This window comes from Cupressus sempervirens, chromosome 7 (assembly GCF_028749045.1).
Source record: "Cupressus sempervirens isolate cs-2001-9-10 chromosome 7, ASM2874904v1, whole genome shotgun sequence".
NCBI classification, from domain to species: Eukaryota; Viridiplantae; Streptophyta; class Pinopsida; order Cupressales; family Cupressaceae; genus Cupressus; species Cupressus sempervirens.
The window spans coordinates 594,371,456-594,392,056 of NC_143124.1; the positions used below are offsets into that span (position 1 = coordinate 594,371,456).

A 20,601-nucleotide genomic window follows, 5' to 3' on the forward strand; every position below is an offset into this window, starting at 1 on the left:
GTGTGTGTATATATTTATAGCCCACCTCACTAACCAATCTATCCAAATAGAATCCTACCATTTTTACACATCCGTTTCACAAAAGGGATAAACTCTTGCCTAAAAATAACGTGTTTATATTGTCACAAACAAGGTAGTCTCTCGTTAAATAATAATTCACATTCTTGTGGAGGTCAAGAGAAGTTGTGAATGCTAAATAATCATTGTGCGGCTTCCCCATGTACAGTGTCAGATATCACTACAGCCTCACGTACAATGTCAGATACCACTATGTTAATTTTCATCACTTTCTGCCGTTCTTTTTAGTCAAATCATATATATGTTCTACAGTTTAGATTTGCAAATGTCACTCTACAATTAGCCACAAATTATGCATCTATTCCAAAATAAAATTCCGATATATGCATATATTTTATGTTTTAGTCGGCAATAATCTCTCCATAATATATTCTACTTTCATCAATTTTGAAGATTTTACAACTTGTTCTACATTTCCTTACAATGATTTGACAATCTATGTATACGTTATAAATTTTAAGTTTCAATAGTCATTTCAAATCACCAGAAAAATTGCATTTGTGCAGCGTACCCCTCCATGGCCTCTCTACATACAATACAAATTTTCATCTAGAGTAATTTGTTTAATTGCAATAACACATTCATAGCTAGAAATCAAGGTTTTGGCCCATTTCTTAAAAGACGATGCCCACTGTAAAGCTGTGCTCAAACCCTCAACTTACATTACATGTCCATCTCAATGACTTTGATGTGATCAACAAGATTTTAGCATTTAGTAGTCAAGGAACTCACATTATTCATATCAAATGCATATATCATGAGAATGTTCCAATTTGTTGTAGTGGCTTCAAATTCTTCCAATCTATGGAGAGAACATAGTTAGAGAGAGAATACAACCACATAACTGGAGTGATACCATAAGTTACAATTTGATCCATCTAGACTTGTATGATGTGAATTCAAAAGAAGATTTAAAAGCCGATAGGAAAATTACAGTTAACGTTGTGATTTAAAAGAATAGATGTTACCAACCAGTCCTACATATGTAACAGAAGATCAAAAAAATTGATCTTGGGCACTGCCTAAAGTTGGTCCCTGTGCCATTCTAATCATATAAATACTTGTGTGGAACACCCAAAAAGGGGAGGAACATTTTCCAAAATTCAATGATGCATGTCACGAAAGCATTGGAGCATTGTATTCTAAATCTAAAAAAACAAAACATGTAAAGGACAGAAGTTTATAGTGGCAAAACACCAGAAAATTTGTCTTTCCCTACAACATCCACTTGATACCTAATTTTGGAGAAAGGAACTGCCATTAATCTCTTCCAAGTGATTTGGTTGGTACTCTTGAATTTTTCCTCATCCAGATATAATTCACTTAAATTTTGCTGATCATTAGCATAATCACTAATTCTATTCATTTGCAAACTCAAAATGATGTGATATCCATGCCAGGGGCCACCGTAACTGCAAGCAGCATGGAAATTTTGAGAAACCCTCGTATTGCATTTTTTGTGATTGCAAGAACTATACGGTACAGTAAATGCCCAATGAAACTTTATGTATTTGTGATCAGGGCAGTCAGCGCATCAAAATAAAATGCATGATCCATTTTGATTTTGAACTTGAACAAAACAATATACTGTTAATGGGAAAAATAAACATGGAAAGGCCAAACTTGTTAAAAACTGCCTCCTCAACAACCCAAAAAATGTAATCCCTTACATAACCGATGCAGACACCTCGTCCTGCATTCAAGTAAAACAATTAAGGCAATAAGGATGATACAAAGTCTACACATGAACAGCTCGAAATTGTTCTTCCAGAACCTCTGTCTACCATTTTGCCTTCCTTGTGAGCTATAAGAAGAATCGTGAATGTATTTCCTTCTATTCAATTTCTGTTCTGATGTTTACTTTGTATACAACGTTGTGAGGCAAGGCTCCATCAAGCTTCTTTGACTAAAAGAATATAATACAATCACCCCTACTGTGAGGGTAAACCAATACCTCCTTAAAAAATAAGGAAAATGAAACAACAAAACTACAAAGAACGAAATGTTCTTGACCTCTCATAAGATACCATTCAACACCCGCTGATAATAATCATACTGCCTTGTTCGCCAAGCATCTAAGCTGCTGCTGATAAGAGAAAGAACTAATGATACACATTGCTGCTTCCAAGAAAAACAAAGAAATATAAGATGTATGATAAATTCATAAAATAAGACGTCTAAACCAAATACCAACAATAAATGAACAGAAAGTGGAGAGATACTGCTCGTCAAAGTTTACATATGGCAATGAACCACCAAAAAACATGTGCTGACCTCTTCTGTCAAACTTAAATGAAAGCGCTTTCGTAAATTCTGTATTGTCTTTGGTCCACCTTTAAAACATGGGAAACCAGAGTCCTGTAACCGAAATGATAAACATTCCTGTTAATGTGAGCCTAAACATAATTATTAAAACATAAACATGAAGCTTGATGTTACCATTAACTTTTTGGGATTAAAGGTCAAATATAGATTTAATTTTTTGTCTCAATATACGGGATTATATAACTTCAGCTCCTTGGCCATAATGGAGAGTTTAACCAGACCAAAAATGCTAGTGAATACACAACTCTTTGAACACAAAGCAAGATCGCAATATATTAGCAATGAAACAACATGACCATAGAGGAGTTCTACTTTCCTAGGACACATTACTTACAACCATCCAACAATGAGACACAATAACAAAGTCTAATAGGGCTACCTATAACCTATGGTGATCATAATCAATTTCCACAATAAACTGGTGCAAGCATAAAATACTATACAGAAAGATCCTTATAATCAGAATACATTAGAAGCCATTTCATTAGCTAGGGATTCATTGAGAAGACTACCGAACATTAAGATCCAAGGGGGAAATATCAGAGAGGGCCAATTGGGTGAACCATGGAGACAGGTACAAAAAAATCTTTCAGCTTTTAAAAAAGTAAGAAGTCTAAAGAAAGGATAGACATCACTTGGGAAGGCGGTGTCAATCTCAATAACCAAGATGAGAATTTGCAAGTATTTTCTCATTTTTATGGTCATTTGTTCTCTTCAGAGGAGTGTGGTTTAGACATGGAGAGAGCCAGTGGGAAAAAAAGGAATATTATCCATAAAAAGATCAGCAAGGAGGATGCTGACATGTTGAGCAGAGATAATGCAGCTGATGAAAGCAATATTGCCATTAGAGCCCTTAGTAAGGATAAGGCCCCTTGGGCTAGATGGGCTTCCCAGAGTTCTGTAAGACTAACATTAGCCGCATTAGGGACGAAGTATGCCAGGTGTACAGTGAAGCTATCTCAAGGGAGGGAGATAAATGCAGGTTTTATTGAGCTTATTCCTAAAGGTGATGAAAATATTAAAAACTGGAGAGACCGATCACTCTCCTAAATGTCTCCTACAAGATCTTGGCCAAGATTCTTTCAAAGGGCTTGAGGACATTCTTCCTGAGATCATCAACCCTAGTCCTACGCAGACTGGATTTGTTAAGGGGAGATATATTCTTGAAACTTTCTCAGATGTTGAGAATCAATGAATTGGGCCAAAGATCTGGGGCAGGATGTGAGTATGCTCCTGATTGATTATGAAAAGGCCTATGACAGGATTCAATGGGGATTTATATGGTTAATGATGGACTTCTTGGGTTTCCCGTACAATTTCAACAGATGGTCAAGGTACTAATGACTGGTGCCAACGCTAGGGTAGATGTGAATAGGTGCCAATCAAAGAGCACTATCTTGTCCCGTTCTATAAGGAGCGATGACCTCTTGCCCCAACACTATTTGTGTCAGCTGCAGATGCCCTGTATTATTTATTAAGAGACAACTCTGTCTCTCTCTCCAAAGGTCAAAGGCATTACTCTCCCCAATCGAAAAGACCTTTCTAATGTTCAATTCGCAGATGATACAGCCATTATGGTAGAATTTAGTGAAGGTAACATTGAAAACTTTGATTTTTAAGCTTGATCCCTTTTGCAAGGCTTTCTGAAGCAAAAGTTCACTTCCCAAATCTATCATATTTGGGTGTAGGGACTCTCCCCCAAACTGATTCAATAAAATATATAATTGTCTGGGGTGGCCCTAACCACCATGTCAGATATTTAGGCATTCCAATTGGTGTCTCTCCAGATTTGAGGAATATGTGGGAGTGGATAGGATGCAAAATTGACAAAAAAATTGAATAATACCATATTTGTTTAGCAGGGAGATACCAAGTTTGTCAGAGATATTATCTGCATACAATATTTATTATACCTCTGCTTGGTTGTTCACCCGATACCAATTCAATCATTTGCAGAAACAGATTAGAGAATATCTTTGGTCGGATGGAAAAGGGGATAAAAGGGAACATGTTGTCAGATGGAAATGGTGTTCAATGAGTAAGCAATTTAGGGGGCTAGGACTCGAGGACCTCAGATATCAATGTATCTCTCTTGCGTCTAGTTGCTAAGGCACTTCAGGGGCAGGAACCTTGGAAGGTGCTAATAAGACATACTATCTCAAGGGTCTACCCTTGAGAAGGAATTTTTTGGAAAGGAATGCACTTGACAGACCTTGTTGCTGGGTCTCTTCCTACTATGGTTTATAACTTCATGGTTCTAATCTTTTTAAGGCACTAGGCAAAGGGTGGGATCAGGTGAGACAGTTTACCTCACATAATGGTGGTTTCAGAAAGTAACAGAATTTGCAGATTTAGATCTGTTTGGTGGAGCCTTGAGCATAAGAGGAAAGCCCTTGCTCTGCTGCAGGGTTGCTCTGCAAAAAGCTGGGCAACAAAAGGGATCAATAAGATTGAGGATAGATATTATTAGTAATGGTCAGTTGATTGGATATTGCAATGTCAACAGGCAGATATTCCCCAAAGTCAGTGGAGAACATACTCAATCCCTTAACTCCCTAAATAGTGTACCTTTAATGAGGATGATTTTCTAAAATATACATTGCCTGATCGCTCAGCCCTTCCCAAAGTTAAGGCCGAGTACTTATTCTCCCTCTTGACTGAGGATGAGGACATCATTGATCATGTAAGCTCTTGTTGGGGAGGCAATCTGGACTCTTCTTCTTGGAAGAAATTGTTTGAATAATTGTGGTTCACACCAGTGGAAAACAAGAAAAAATGCTTTTTATGAAGACTTTTCCACCATAGGCTTCCTCTTAAACAGCGAAACGAAGAATTCAATCCTTGCACCCTATGTAGAGTCCCTGAAACCGGAATCAGCTTTTCATTGACTGCATTTTTGCCAGAGAAATATCAAATCTTTTTGGAGTTATAATTAACGATAACATCAGTCCTTTTGGGTTGGTTTCCGGATGTGTCATGAGCCTTAGGAAAAGTTGTAATTTTTTCTCATCATGTCTTTCTCATTTTTGCCAGAGAAATATCAAATCTTTTTGGAGTTATAATTAACGATAACATCAGTCCTTTTGGGTTGGTTTCCGGATGTGTCATGAGCCTTAGGAAAAGTTGTAATTTTTTCTCATCATGTCTTTCTGTTGAAATACTCTGGATCATTTGGGAATATAGGAACGACAACGTGTTTAACAGAAGGGTTACAGCTCTTACTGAGTCTCAAAGGAGACTCATTTTATATAATATTGACTTGCAGGTTTTTGTCACCATTAGAGTGAATAAGAAAAGTTTGAGGACTTGCTGAAGGACGGCATGGTTAGATTGGGACAATGGGAGATGGCACATGAGCACACATGCTTCAGAAGTACAAATAAAACAACTCAGTTTGAGACTACTCTTGACAACTTTATGGCTAAGCTGAAACAATAGAGGCAAGATAGAGCAGCGGAGGCTCTGGTGGTAGCTATTCCCTTGCTGCCATCCCCTCCACTCCTCAGTAGGTACCTGTTTCTGAGAGAGTGATGCACCCCTATGCACAGCAGATATGTGATGAAAAAGGTATCAGGTGGATGTAAGGATAGCATGGATGGGATAAACAGAAGTGGGAATTGTTAGAAAGTAAAGTCCACCAAGATAACTGAGTGGGGGGGTGAGTGAATCAGTTATGCAATTAAAACAACTCTCAATATCCTTATTAATTTTGAAACATGTAAACAGTAGATGCAACAACCATAGAAAGATAGCCATACACAATAACAGAAGATCTGTTAACTAGGGAAACCCTTGATCAAAGGGAAAACCCTGGTGGGGATGGTACCCACAAGATGATGTACTAATATAAATGTTCCTTGTGAAAGGATGGACCCTGTTAGGAATCAATGAAATACAATCAGTACATATGAGTCCCTGTTAGGAGATGTGCCAACCCTGTTAGGAGTTGAAAGGAAGACAAAAGGACCCACTGTCCAAACAGCTTCAGTACTATCCTCACTGAATAATACAAGTGTACATCAACAACTGTCCAACAAATTCTTTGCCAAATACAGTTCCTTGTAAAAACACAATGCCTCAACTACACCAATCACTTCTCTGATCCAAAATATATTTGCATGTAAGCTCGCACAATACATCAAATAGATATGACTATATTTCACATTTAATGATCTCGTTGATGATTACAACCAAGGAAAACAACTTTCCTTTATACCAAGTCCTAAAATAAATTATTGAGTCGGCCTTGAGGCTTTCCCAGTTTACAATAATAATATAGGACCAACTTAAGATATTGCATTACAATATTACATCTTTTTCACAATTACAAGCAATCTGTCAGCTCATAGTCTTCATAACTCATCACTAGCTAATCATCAGAATGTGCATGATTAGCCACAGCATCTTCAACACGTCTTCAACATCTGTCTAAGTTTGCTCAACCAGATTCCATCTCCATTAGAAGATATAATCAAAACACTAGTACCCGCTTTCCAGAAACATTGTCTGAAAGTTGCCTTCACCAAATCCATCATAACTCTATCCAGGCTTCATATTTCCGCATGCGCTCTTAACTGTGGCATCTAGACATACTCTAGAACATTATCACATATGCGCATAAGCTGATCTTCAATCCTTGAACCGCGCAAATCCAAACTATGTCTATTGCTCTACCAGTCTTCACAGAATAACCAATATGTTGACATCAATGACAAACTCTGTCATGAATGCAACACACAAACTTTGAAACATGTCTCCAACATTGCTAGGATACTCCCCCATAGGAATACCATCAGCATTCATGCTAACAAGAAAGTGTGACGAACCTGGCTCATACTTTTTGTATATGACTATCATTTTTTTGTACAACAGTGGTTTATGTTGCAATGGCTTACTCAGCATCATGTTATACAGCCAAAGATACATGATGTTTTTTTTCTTAGATATGTAGGAACTGATCACTTTGATCATAGATAGTATCATAGTTAGTTTATTATGATCAGTTAATGTCTTTCTGACATTGTAATTTTGAATTTATTATATCTAATACAAAAATAAAATCTCATATATATCGAAGAAGCATTACTAAACCTCAGTTCCTTTACATGGAGATGAAATATAATCCCTCTGTTTCAGTGTCTCATTCCACTACTTGACAGGAGGTATGGCAACAAACCAGATGTCATTTGGTCACTGATGCCAAAATGATACAATACATTATTATGGGGTCAGAAACAATATTCAATGCAATTAACTGGCAACTGAACTGCAAGAATTTCCTGTAATAGGCAAAGTCAAGTGATATTCTTATCAAATATAAGTTGCCAATTCTGTTTCTGTTACAGGTTGGGGTACAGGTTCGTGTATGCGGGTTCGGCAAAAAAGTTTTTCTTGGGTTTGGGTTCAAATTTGGGTTCTATGTATGTATGCATGCATGTATGTGTGTGTGTAAATTATAAATTTATGTAATACATATTTATATATAATAAATGTATGCATACATCATATTTATTCAAGCGTATAATAATAAGTCAGAAGTGTGATACTCATAAATCCATAATTGCAACTAAATTATAAATAAATTACCTCATGTATCATATTCATAATTTACAAAAGTCTCAAAATGTATTTGCAAAATGATTTTATAGGGTGTGAAATAGTTTTTTAAGACATGTGGAGCCCATTTTTTCCATGTACAGACATGGGTTTGTCCGGGTTCAGCCCATGTGCAGCCTGGGCAGCCGAGTTCCTACCACAGGAACCCAAGTCAATCCCGGAGGATATCCGAACCGGGACCAGAGCCCCGCATCAAACAGGGGAACCCAGTAACTTAGTGTTAAATGGGATGAACTAAAAAGGTAAAATATTTGAGGGTTCCAAATCTAAGGCCAGGTTCAAATATTCAAAAGGTGACATAATGAAATCAGATAAGATGCCAGATCTGACTAGCTGGTTAAGACCAATTGCAACTCCTGAAATAATTTGACATAACCCTTTCTTGTGGCATCCAAGCTGAAGGTTATCCCACAACAGAAATTTACCAAATTGAGGAAAATAAAGAACCAAGAAAAACTACATCATTTTACAACCAAAAAGGCATTTAATCCAATTGCTGATTATAAATAACACATTTGTACTTCATAAGAAAGAATTGTGGAAAAAACCTTGGGCCAGTATCAATTAGACAAAATAACAGCTACAAGAGCAAGCCACAATTATAAAGACCTAATTCTGTAAAAATTGATCTGGGTCAATTTAACCAATATAGCTACTCAAAGTCTAGTTTAAAATAACAAGCATTCCCAAATTCCCAAATGCACACAACACAGTTGATACAGAAATTATTTCAATTAGGAGTACATGATAAACAAAAATCACCATCCTGCAGTATATTGAACTGGGTGATTAACAAATTCTTCTAGATATAGATCACATTAGAGTCTTAGACTGTATCTTGAGCCAAAACAATGATAATACAGCACGTACTGGTTTGCTAGATTATGTCTAGCTCTGAAATTAGTAATTACAATCTTGCTCAAATTCTCTACTTGGCAAAACCAAGCTATCATTCTCTTGTGACAGCCTCTCTCTAACCAACCTTCTTTAGCAACCCAACCTTCTGAGAATTTACTTACCTTTCAAGCAAAGAACAAAAACTGGAAAAGCTTACAACTGTAAAGAAAGTAAAGTCACAAATGTGCACGTATTTCCAATTATTTCCAATATTATCTTCTGTTGATCATTGTTTCAATGAGGAAATTCATGTTGCTGATCCAAATGAAGAAAGAAGACATCCATAGATCCAATCTCTACATCACATTCAGAAACTGCCTACTAACATTTTTAGGAGAAATGCTAATTTATGAATAAACATATTTGAAATTTCTTTGCATTCCTAAGGACACCGATATACTAAATGATTTATCTAGTGTTTATGTCTCAAACTCCCCATGCATATGCAATAATTCTAGGTAGTGAGTAATTTGACCCAAAAATATATGCCTCTAAAAATATGTGAGTTTACCTGCAACATTTCAACCAGAAGTATAATTCGCTCAGCATGTTTTCTACATGTCAAAAATCCTTGAATGCATAGGACCTAAGAAAACCATAGACAAAAACATTAAGCATGCTAAGCACTTGCACAAAAAGGGTATAATCTGCCAAAAAAATAGCAAAACAATGGTTACCTTAAAATAGTCAAAGAACTCACTTGGACCACCATCTGCATCAGAATCCATTACCTAAACACAAAAAATGTTGATAAACACTGTCAAGATGTCATCAATTTTCCTAAGAAGCTTCAATATATAAAAATTAATAAGTTTATTGATCATCTTACCTCTAAAAGTTCCCGTGTCAATTTAAATGGGGCACTTTCAAAATTAACGCCTCCAGGAGAATTAGACAGCATAAAACCAAAATCAATGTGTATGATATGCCCTTCTTCATCCATTAACAAATTTCCATTATGTCGATCTTTCACCTACAATGTTCAAAATCACTATATTGCTGACTAGATATAACACATACACAATCAAACCCATGCAAGTTACATTATTTCTAGGATAAAAGAGAGAATGTTGGAGAAGATAGTCAGAGATACATTGTTACTGTCATTCGGATTTAAATGATAATTGCAAACTAAAACTTATTTGAATAACTGATTAATATTCCAAAACTTGAACCCAGCTTACACACCACCAGTGACAAAAGAACTATTAGAATCTGATAAGATTAATAACCCAGAAAACTAGTACAAAAAATAAATATCTAAACTATGAATGCAGATGATACAAAATCAAAATAGCATCATAGAGTTAGTCTCCAAGAGAGTAATGCAAATGCTGGAAGCAAAATAGCATTAAGAGGATGCAAAAACAAGAGATTCAAATACAAGCCAAGTAGCATGCTTATATAGGCTAGTAAGAGAGAGGAGGTGGCAACACCAACCAATGAGGAGAAACCATCTATCAGACTAAAGATAGCAAAGTATCTTCCCAAGATAGCTAATGGATGCTCACATATAGGAAGGTGACACCTCACAACCATTCACCTAATAAGACATACTTTATTAACCTAAGCGAGATTATTAAAAGTGTAGGAAAAACGTAGCAAAATAGGAAAAATAAAAAACTACACTAACAAGAACTGTGAATCAAATCAAGAAAAAGCATTATCCAGTAGACCTGTGCTACAAAGGCACAAAATCTAATGATGACGTCAAAGACACAATGTACAATGTATAGTAAAATGTTCATTCTTAATTTTGGAAATGAACGAAACTCTGCCTATGAACCTAAGTATGGAAACAGTGACGGAATGGTGGAGGCAGTGTACCAAGGTGGCTTTGGGGCAACAAAAATACATGTAGTACTAACAATTTAGTTTTTAAAAAGATGTAAAGGAATAAGTACAAGAATTACAAATGAAACTTTGGCATTAAACATTAATAACGGTAGGTAGGGGTTCAGGGATTGAGACTCCAATAGCATTGAAGGGTATTACCCTTCACATGTTCCTTCTTGTAATATAGGGCGGGGTAAGGGAGAGGAACTTGTAATGTCCCCTTTCAGGACTGCCCTAAATCTTGCTCTAAAATCACAAATTCCACTCAAATAAGAAATGTGTGATAGATAGATGCCTTTCAACAAGATAAAACCTGATTCAAGTCATGCAACTATATATATATATCTATATATATATATATATATATATATATATATATATATATATATATAATTTCCATTAGAGCTAGTAATCACACATATAAGTACAAATACATATAATTATCATAATTCAATAGATAGGTCATTTTCAATATCCAAACACAATAGAGTTTGAATGTAGAAGCGTGACAGGAATGGACCAAAGCAATCAACTCAATAAGCCCAAGAGCGCACACTCACCTTGGCCCCGAGTGGTAGGCAGATTGAAAATCCGGCATCGGGTGGTCCACTTAGAGGGATGCTTGTATCTGCACCCCCTATCTATGTTTCCTTATTCATCCTCTCATTACTTGAGGGCATGAGGGTTTTCAATCAAAGGCTTTCCCTATCAACCAATCCACAGTATGGAATCCCTCAGAGAATCATATAAGGTGCTGACGGTCTGTCCTTTCCAATCGAGCCTAAAAGCATGTAGTGAACACTCAATCATTTGGCCTCTTGGCACCACCCAAGGATTGGCACACTTGATGGAGGAATTGGTGATGCTTACTCCATAATGGGATGGCTGGTTGATAAAAGCATTAAAAAAATCGTATTCATATAATTAATTATGCATGTATTAACAACGATAGCAATAATGATTAATACCAATACCAGTCTCAAAGGCTCCAAGTCTCCAAGTGCCCATGAAAGGAATTCAGAAGACTTCAATATATCCAGGGTGCTTGGAAATACTTGGAAATGATAAGTAATTGATATATCACTTTCAATATATAAATATATATATTCCGAGAAATGTCATAACATTGAGCTTTGAAAACAAAAACAAGAACAGTGGAAAGGTCTGAGTTTGAACATTAATATCAGTCAACTAGGGCTTCAAAAGGCAACGTCTAGGCTTCCCGTGGTAAAAAAATATGATAAAAGAAATTATTTGTCTGATGAATTGATATTTTCCCTACACCATTTTTTTAAATGTATTTAGATCTCTTATGGAAGGGGCTTGACAGAGCTCCTGTCATCAAATACAAACTGAGGCCTTGAAAACCACACAAACCTTCTTGGCAAATGCCATTTTTTTACAAGTTTATCACTTTCTCTTGCAACATCAAGTCCTCCTATTTTTAAAACTTAAAAGTGACTTGAAATGATGCTTAGATGCCTATTTATAAATTCTTTCTGTGAACTTAGGGTTTGGGTGGGGCCCATAGCATTAGCCTTTAGGATTGGATTTGTGGAAAGCAAATCAAAAGCACTTCAGTTTTAGAAAATATTGACTTTTTTTTTTTGCCACAGGAGACACCTATGGTCCTGGGGCCATTGGAACACCAGTACTAACAAATCATTAAATGCAGAAAACTTTTCAGTTATTGATTGTTAGCGCTTTTATAACAAAATCATGCTACCAAAGCCAACCTAAAAGTTTTATTCCACGATTGTTCATTATCAAAATCAGATTTACTCGGTGTTCCATTACTATAAGATTGAGAACTACACATCTATGGATCAGATCATTCCTTTAGGCATTAAAAATTTATAACAGTATTAGAACATAGCCATTTCCGTTCAACGTCCATTCATTGCAAAACAAAACATAGATTAAAAACCATAACAGATCATGGATCTTTATTGAGTATTGAATCATAAAAATATGTGTACATCATGTCTATCATGTATCCCACATTCATTGAACCTTTAGCAATGTGAGGGCAGATCTATTTGTCAAAGACATATTCTCTGCAAGTCAGCTACAGCTTCCCAAGTATCTGTTAACTACTATGAATCATTATCTAACTAATATAACCCTGATTAACCCCATATGAAGGAAGTAATGCCAAGACCCGTGCACAACTTTGACATAAAATCTCCCTAACAAACCATCCAAATTTTATCTATTGTCTCATGACAATATAGTTTCAATTTTCAACCAATCTGTGATATTTCTCTGTTCTACTGTGTATTCAGCTACTTTCCTTGTTTCTTCATGTTTCTTCCTGTTTCTCTGTTCTCTATTGCCTTGGTGGACAAGAAGCCCAAAGAGGTGACAATCCTGAAAAGAGGATATTATATGCTGAAAAGAAGACATTATCTGTTAACGATGGTATGAAGGAAATATGCCAAGACCCATGCACAACTTGGACATAAAATCTCCCTAACAAACCATCCAAGTTTTATCTATTGTCCCATGACAATATAGTTTCAATTTTCAACTAATCCGTGATATTTCTCTGTTCTACTGGGCATTCAGCTACTTTCCTTGTTTCTTCATGTTTCTTCCTTATGCAAAACTGGGTTCTCATTCCAATCCCCTTACTAATTGCACAACACTCTATTTGAAGCACAGTTTCCAGTTTTCAACATGATGAATATCACTTCAATCACCCTTTCAACTAATTGGAAGATGAATTAATCACCCTGTTTGGTTTTCAACTCATCAAGCTTTATGTAACAATATTAGTACACCAAATTGGAGTGTTCAATCCTTGTAATGTACCCTTTTTGGGACACTAAAAGTCAATTAAATAGTTAAATGTTAAGTTATCAAATTATATTGAATTTAATGCCCACTTAATTTTATTATTTAATAAGGTGAAAAATTAATGAAGTTATTTTATTTTAAAGAGGAAAAATTAAGAGAAAAGGAATATCAAGAGGCACGTAAAGGGAAAACAAAGAGTCAAATGGATGTGCTATTAAAAAACTTTTGAGACACTCATTCTCATTATGTTTGGTTTATGCCTATGTTCCCCCGAGTTTCCGGGATGGGGACAGCAGGGGAAAGCGGGACGGGTTTCCGGGACTGCAAAATTTTTTGCCGATTTTGGGGATGGGGGGAACAGCAAACGGGAACAGCAGTTGTGACATTTTTGTTTATTTTTTTAATTTTGTGTGTTAAAAAATTGGGGATGGATGCATGTCCCCAATGAAGTCAGGGACGTCCCCGTCCCCGAAATGCTGGGTTTATGCTTGATTATTGTTTTCTCTTGGAGAATTTTGATGGTGGAATTATTGACCTTGAAATATATCTCGAATTTCTCAAGGGATTGTTTAAAGAATTGGAATCAACACCATCTCATTATGTTTTAAATTTTTATTAGAGGATAAAAAAGGATCTGAAGGGACCCAAAAGCTACTTACAAAATGTTGCCAACAGATAAAACACAACAAAGCAGCAGCCAACAAACAGCAAACAAAAAAAGACTAAACAGCAAAAACAGACATAACAAGGATCCTACAGCATTTTCTTAAAAGTCTCAGCAGCATCCAGTTCTTGTTAACAGTTAATTGCGTAAATAATCACTGTAGAAGTCATTCAACACACAAAAAAAATTGGATGTCCAAGATGTTATTGTCATGAAACACACTCTGCAAAAACAAAACAAAAAACGTTGTTGAATGGATGTTTGATAGCCAACGATGAGTTTGTCGTTACCAAGAAACTTCAAACCATATCTCTCCATGTGCGTGAGTTCCTTTCTATATCTGGGCTATTATATTTGGAATCATTTGTCCAAGTTTTGTCGTAACCAATGTTGCAAGCAGAAAATAGAGGATATTAAGCTATTTTTGATTACATCTGGTCGCAAACTCTTCAATAATACTAATGTCGTGATCTTCATACGCATTCCTGTAGAATGAGAAACGATTAATGTTTGGCTTTAAATTTTAATTGAGATTGATCATCTGTACAAAGTAACCAAAGCTAGCGCATCTGGGCAGAAACATTTGTGAAAAGGACAATCATTTTCAAGATCTTACTTGTGGGAGTGTTGTATCTTAATTCCTGGCAGTATATGAAGTGGCTATTCAAACAGGGGTGTTTTTATCCAAGCAGGAATTTTCTAGAGTAACAGTTCTTGGATGTTCAGACAGACTGGGAAGTCAATATTTATTTGGAGAGATTTATTTTTTAAATAGATATTTGTGGAAAAAATTTATTGAGATTGTAAAACACTCAGGAAATCTAGTTAACACAGCCCCAAATTTTCCGACTATATTTGTCACAAAATACTCCAGTGCCGAATGTTATGAGTGATGGGAGTCATTGTGTGTTTGTTAAAATTAAATGCTGGAGCATTAACAGTGAGCTAGTCCATCAGTCAACACTAGTCCACCTACAGGCATAACAAGAGACAAGAAAGGAAAGTTGATCCGATTCTTGCATCAGTTTACCATAGTCAAGAAAGACATTAGAAAATTCCATGTGTTCCAGGGTGATGTTTTAGAAAAACCCAGACTCGGTATAAGGGGATTACCTGCCGAAGTATTGACAGGAGCTTTCCATCTATTCACACAAACAATGGAACTATCTTTGATAGGAGGCAAGCTTAAATTGTCGCACCAATACTGAAGACCATTTTCCAGCTATAATTCGGCACAATTGAAATTACAGAGGCAGGAGTAACGTGATTGGAAATCATCCCATGCTTGGCTCATAAGAAGATTGAGAGAGTTGTTGAACTGGAGGCACTCTTTCCAGGTTTTATCTGCGTGGCTTCCCACATTTTTTATGTCTTTGTTTACTCAAATAATGCATGCATTTTTATATTTTAGTGCTTGAACGCATACAACATTTTTTGGTGAATGTTTGCTTGGAAGTATAAAAGTAACATCTGCAATCACAGTAAACCATTGTTTGGAGACAGAGCAGACTTCCGGCACCTCCTATTTAGTTTCCTTCAAGAATATGTTGATTGATAAGATTTCAGATTTAATTCTGTGAACCAAATTTACATACTCCAACAATGGGATTACTAAAGTGATATTTTACAGTAAATACTCCTTAGATAAGCTTCAGCCGCCATGAAATTTAGACAGGGAATTCTTACACAGGTTGGAATTATTTTAAAACTACTCCACTTCAAATTGATTTTAAGGGAGAAGGAAGTGATGGAAAATCTAAAAACCAAGGTCTTTTCCAAGGAATTTAATGGCACTTTTAGTAGTGAACAGCTAAGGGATTTGTAGAAGGAAAGGGCAATAGGGAACAAGCTGTACATTATGAGATGGCAATTGGAGCCTATGCAAGGTAAGGATACTCTTGTTCCTAAGTTGGAAGAGCTGGAAAAATGTTTGTTAGGGGTAAACCAGACAAATTGGAGGCTTTTTAATTGGGCCTTAAAACCTTCAATGATTGCCCTTGTATAACACAGTTTCATGGACATCCGAATGTAGGAGTAAAATTAGCAGCCACCTCTTGTCTCAGTGAAATTATCAGAATCACAGCACCAATCACACCCTACAGCAATAACATATTAAGGAGGGTATTGCAGTTGATTGTGGACAGCCAATGAGGGTTACATAATGACAAGCACCCTACTTGTGGAAAGAAGGTAAAGGTTCTAGAACTAATGGAAAACACCCAATTTTTCATTCTTATGTTGGACCTTGGTTCTGAGGAGTTGATTTGGCAATTGTTTCAAATTGTCTCAAGAGAAATTAGGAAACATCATTCCAACAATGTGAGAGCTTGCATAAAAACCATCATGTCATTAATTCATGATGAGAACGATGATATATGGAAGCACTCAAAATTTGATTTGTTGACTGTGGACAGGGGAGAACGTAATCTCACCTATGGCTTACGAGCTTGTGGAGGAATCAATTGAACAATAGTTTGACATGTTCAAGGAGATTATGATTGAACGGGAGTCAACATCAAAGGTAAACAAGTTGCAGGATCTCCAAAAGTGAGCAAAAACGAAATGAGAAGAGAACAGGTTTTTTTCACATGACAACAAACTTGGACCTCTAATCACATTTGTGAGGATCATAATGAAGTTAAGGAAAACAAAGAAATTCGGGCCAGCAATGAAGAAGATAAAAATCACATAACTTCACCCCTACAAAATAACGCAAGTATGAATTATGAAACTCTCTACATCGGTGACTTGGAGGTGGTTATAAACAAACATCTTGAAGAGGATGGTCTAACTAGAGGAAAGAGTGTGTTGGAGACTTCAGATGATGAGAATTTGCCTGAAAATGAAAACATGACAGCCACCTTGTCACTGCACACAACTCAATCAAACAGGGAACTTGAAGCATACAATGACATTGATAACATCCTTGTGAAGAGTGATGAATCGTGCATTTTTTATAACAGCTAACTTATACATGATAGTGATTTAGTGAAACAATCAAAAACAGAATTTCAGGATGAGTATGTTATGGGTGACCAAATAGAAGATACATGCCGAAGGGACAATCATTCTTTGAAAAACCAGCTGAAAGTTGATGAAGAGATGATTGTTGCAGCCTTGGTGTGTTATGATGGTACTCAAGCACAAATAGAAGAGAGGCAAAAGAGAATGGAAAGCGGTTCCATTGTTGTTGATTTACAAAATGTTAAGTAGCCTTAAAATCTTTGAAAACAGATTATTTGTGTTTGTTTTCAGATAGGGATTATAGTTTAAAGGTTGTTGAATCATATACTGCTCAAGTAAGGAAAAAAAAGGATGAGGTTAATAAGCTTAAGACAAATTATATAACACTAACAATATATGCAATCAATAACCAATGTAACCCGGGTGCACGCACCCGGGTCAAAACCCCGGCACACCCGGTGCGCGTAAGCACCCAGTGCGGGTGCGTCACGCACCCGAGTACCCCCGCCAAGAGTTTTTCATCGCCGCACCCGGAGGGGACGCGGTGCTTGGGTGCTTCCCGGGTGCTCGGGTGTGCGGGTGCGCGTTGGGTGCTCGTGGGATGCTTCCTGGGTGCTCACGGGGTGCTCCGAGATGAGGCTGAAAAAAGTCCAAAAAAAAAAGTTTTGGCATACTCACGAGGAGTTTAGTAGTTCCAATGATGAGGACTTCGGTATAGGGGATGATTAGAGAGCACTTGAGATGATTCCATTCTCATTATTGACATTTTGTCATTTTGTTTATTGTACTCACTTTGATATGGCTATTATACATTATTATTATTTCACTGTTTCATGTTATTCGGCTCATTGTCATCATGAGCATCTTTATGATATATGATATTCATAGAATCATATTTGAACAATGAATTTTGAATCTTGCATCTTGAACTAAGTTAATTTGTTAAATGGTCATTAGTAATGATTATGAAATTTCAAGTTTCAAGTTTGAACTTATGGTTTGTGAATCGCATTTCAATTTTCTCTATTTATTGTATTCAACTATATTTAGTATGTTAATGTTATATAATATATTGAAGTATCATTTCATAATTAGCATTTTCAGTCATATATATTATATATACTATGCAACCCCCTCCCCCCACTCCCCCTCCTCCCCCGCCCCCCCCCCCCCCCATCCCCCCTTCGCTCCGCCACCGCCGCACCCCCGTCGTCCCCCCACCGTCCCCAAATTGAGGCTATTTTTTTCCAGCACCCAAAACTCGTCTCGATGTCCCCCCTACCCCTCCGCGCCGAGGTAACACTGTCAATAACCATACAAAAAGAAGGAAATGAAATGTACAATGTTGAAAGATTATATTACACTAACACTATAATTAGGTTATATGTATATATATGCAATCAATAACCATACAAAAAGAAGGAATTGAAATGCACAATATTAACACATTGTACCTATCTTGTATGAGACAACCATTAGAATAAATGGTCTGTTAGAATTTGAAAAGATTAATAACCCAGAAAACTAGTGCAAAGAGTACATATCTAAACTATGAATGCAAATGATACAAAATCAAAATAGCATCATAGAGTTCGTCTCCAAGAGAGTAATGCAAATGTTGGAAGCAAAATAGCATTAAGAGGATGCAAAAACAAGAGATGCAAATACAAGCCAGGTAGCATGCTTATATAGGCTAGGAAGAGGGAGGAGTTGGCAACACCAACCAATGAGGAGCAACCATCTATCGGACTAAAGATAGCAAAGTATCTTCCCAAGATAGCTAATGGATGCTCACATGTAGAAGGCGACACCTCACAACCATTCACCTAATAAAACATGCTTTATTAACCTAAGCGAGATTATTAAAAGTGTAGGAAAAACCTAGCAAAATAGGAAAAATAAAAAACTACACTAACACCCCCCCATAAGCGAAGCTTAGGTGGATGTAGAAATGGGTCCCGGCAAGTCAAGCCTGATGAGGTACCCATGTACATAAAATTCTCCCAAAAGAGAGAGAAAAGAGACTCCCCAAAGAAAATTAGGACTCCAAGTGAGAGGAAGAGGCCCCCCAAAAGATGAAGCATCCCACACCCCCAGCAAAGCTTGCAAATTTTGTCCGGTAGATCCACTTACATCGAACAAGTTTTCTTCCCTTAGGAAAACGGACAACATCCCAAGTGTGGTTCCTCATCAAGGAACTATACTCTTCCTACATAGCTATATCTCACTCAGAAATACCAGAAGCCTCATGAAAGGATTGTGGATTTGAGGCAGTAGCAATGAAGATATGTAGAGCATCCTTGAATTGTGAACGAGTCTGCTTGGTGTCTGATGGATCCCCAACCCAATCACCTGCAAACTGCAAGGTCTGTCTAGCCCAAAGTGGACCAGAAGATGGAGAATCTAGAGGGGAATCATCAACCTGTAAATGATGACTAGGAGAGGAAGGAGGTGAGTCCTCTGAATCACTCTCTGCATCAAAAGTGGAGGTAGAAGACTGCTCAAGTGAATCTAACCCATCAGAAGATCTATCATGTATTCCAAGTGACTCCAATGTCAAAGTAGAAGGCAACCCTATGACCATGCTCTACTGGTTAAGTTGATGCAAGTAGTGGAAGTTAAGATGGCCAAACCGCTCATGCCATAATCTGCTCACATCATTAAAGTGAGTGAGTGAAACAGTCAAAGGAGGATTAGGAACAAAGTGAGAAAACATACAGAGTCGTGACTGATGATATGCTCTCCCAACTACAACTGTAGAATCATTGTGCAACTCACATATCTCCACTGAACTAGGAGTGAACTCAACCCGCTTGCCTAAACCTGTGTGAGTGATCTGGTGTACCGATTGGAGATTAGTTGATAATGAGGGTACATAAGGAACATCATGGAATGTACCATCCCCCACATCAACAGACCCTCTCCCACACACCTCAACAAGAGTATTATCACCCATCAAAATAGAAGGCATAGTACACGGCTCCAAGGATGCAAGTTCTTCCTTAGATGAAGCCATTTGGTGTGAAGCACCCGAATCAAGAACCCAAGTGGATGGTGAGGAAGCAACTGCAAAAAGGGCCTTGCCCTTTCCTTTCCCCTTGCTGTTTTCTTTTTCCTTGTTAGACCCTTCATTAGAACTTTGTTTGATAGACTCAGGAACACTGATATTATTCTTCTCAAGAATGTATGTCAAGTGATCAAGTTGTTTTTGCAAACATTTATGTTCATCATGACCAGGTCTTTTACAATAAGCACATTTGACCTTTTCTTTCTTAGGCTTATCGCCCTTGGAAGATGGTGTATCAATAGTTGCTTTTGAAGAAATCGGCATCTGATCCTTCTTCTCCTCGCTATTCTTTTGTTTCTTGTCCTTACTATTGTTGTTACTACTTTGTCCTTGTTGTTCTTTTGTGCCTTGGTTG

The 20,601-nt window shown here is 36.9% G+C and overlaps 1 protein-coding gene across 1 annotated transcript in view; it reads right to left on the reverse strand.

Moving 5' to 3' along the window:
- Positions 1 to 1,614: 1,614 nt before the first annotated feature.
- LOC149548145 (phosphatidylinositol 4-kinase beta 1-like) overlaps positions 1,615 to 20,601 on the reverse strand; it is an 88,867-nt gene continuing 69,880 nt past the window's right edge. The window contains exons 12-16 of the mRNA XM_089792167.1: positions 9,746 to 9,889; positions 9,594 to 9,647; positions 9,428 to 9,502; positions 2,353 to 2,436; positions 1,615 to 2,196 (exon numbers count right to left, since the gene is read on the reverse strand). Coding sequence (XP_089648293.1) covers positions 2,095 to 2,196; positions 2,353 to 2,436; positions 9,428 to 9,502; positions 9,594 to 9,647; positions 9,746 to 9,889 — 459 coding nt within the window. The 3' untranslated portion in view covers positions 1,615 to 2,094. The remainder of the gene's footprint in view (positions 2,197 to 2,352; positions 2,437 to 9,427; positions 9,503 to 9,593; positions 9,648 to 9,745; positions 9,890 to 20,601) is intronic.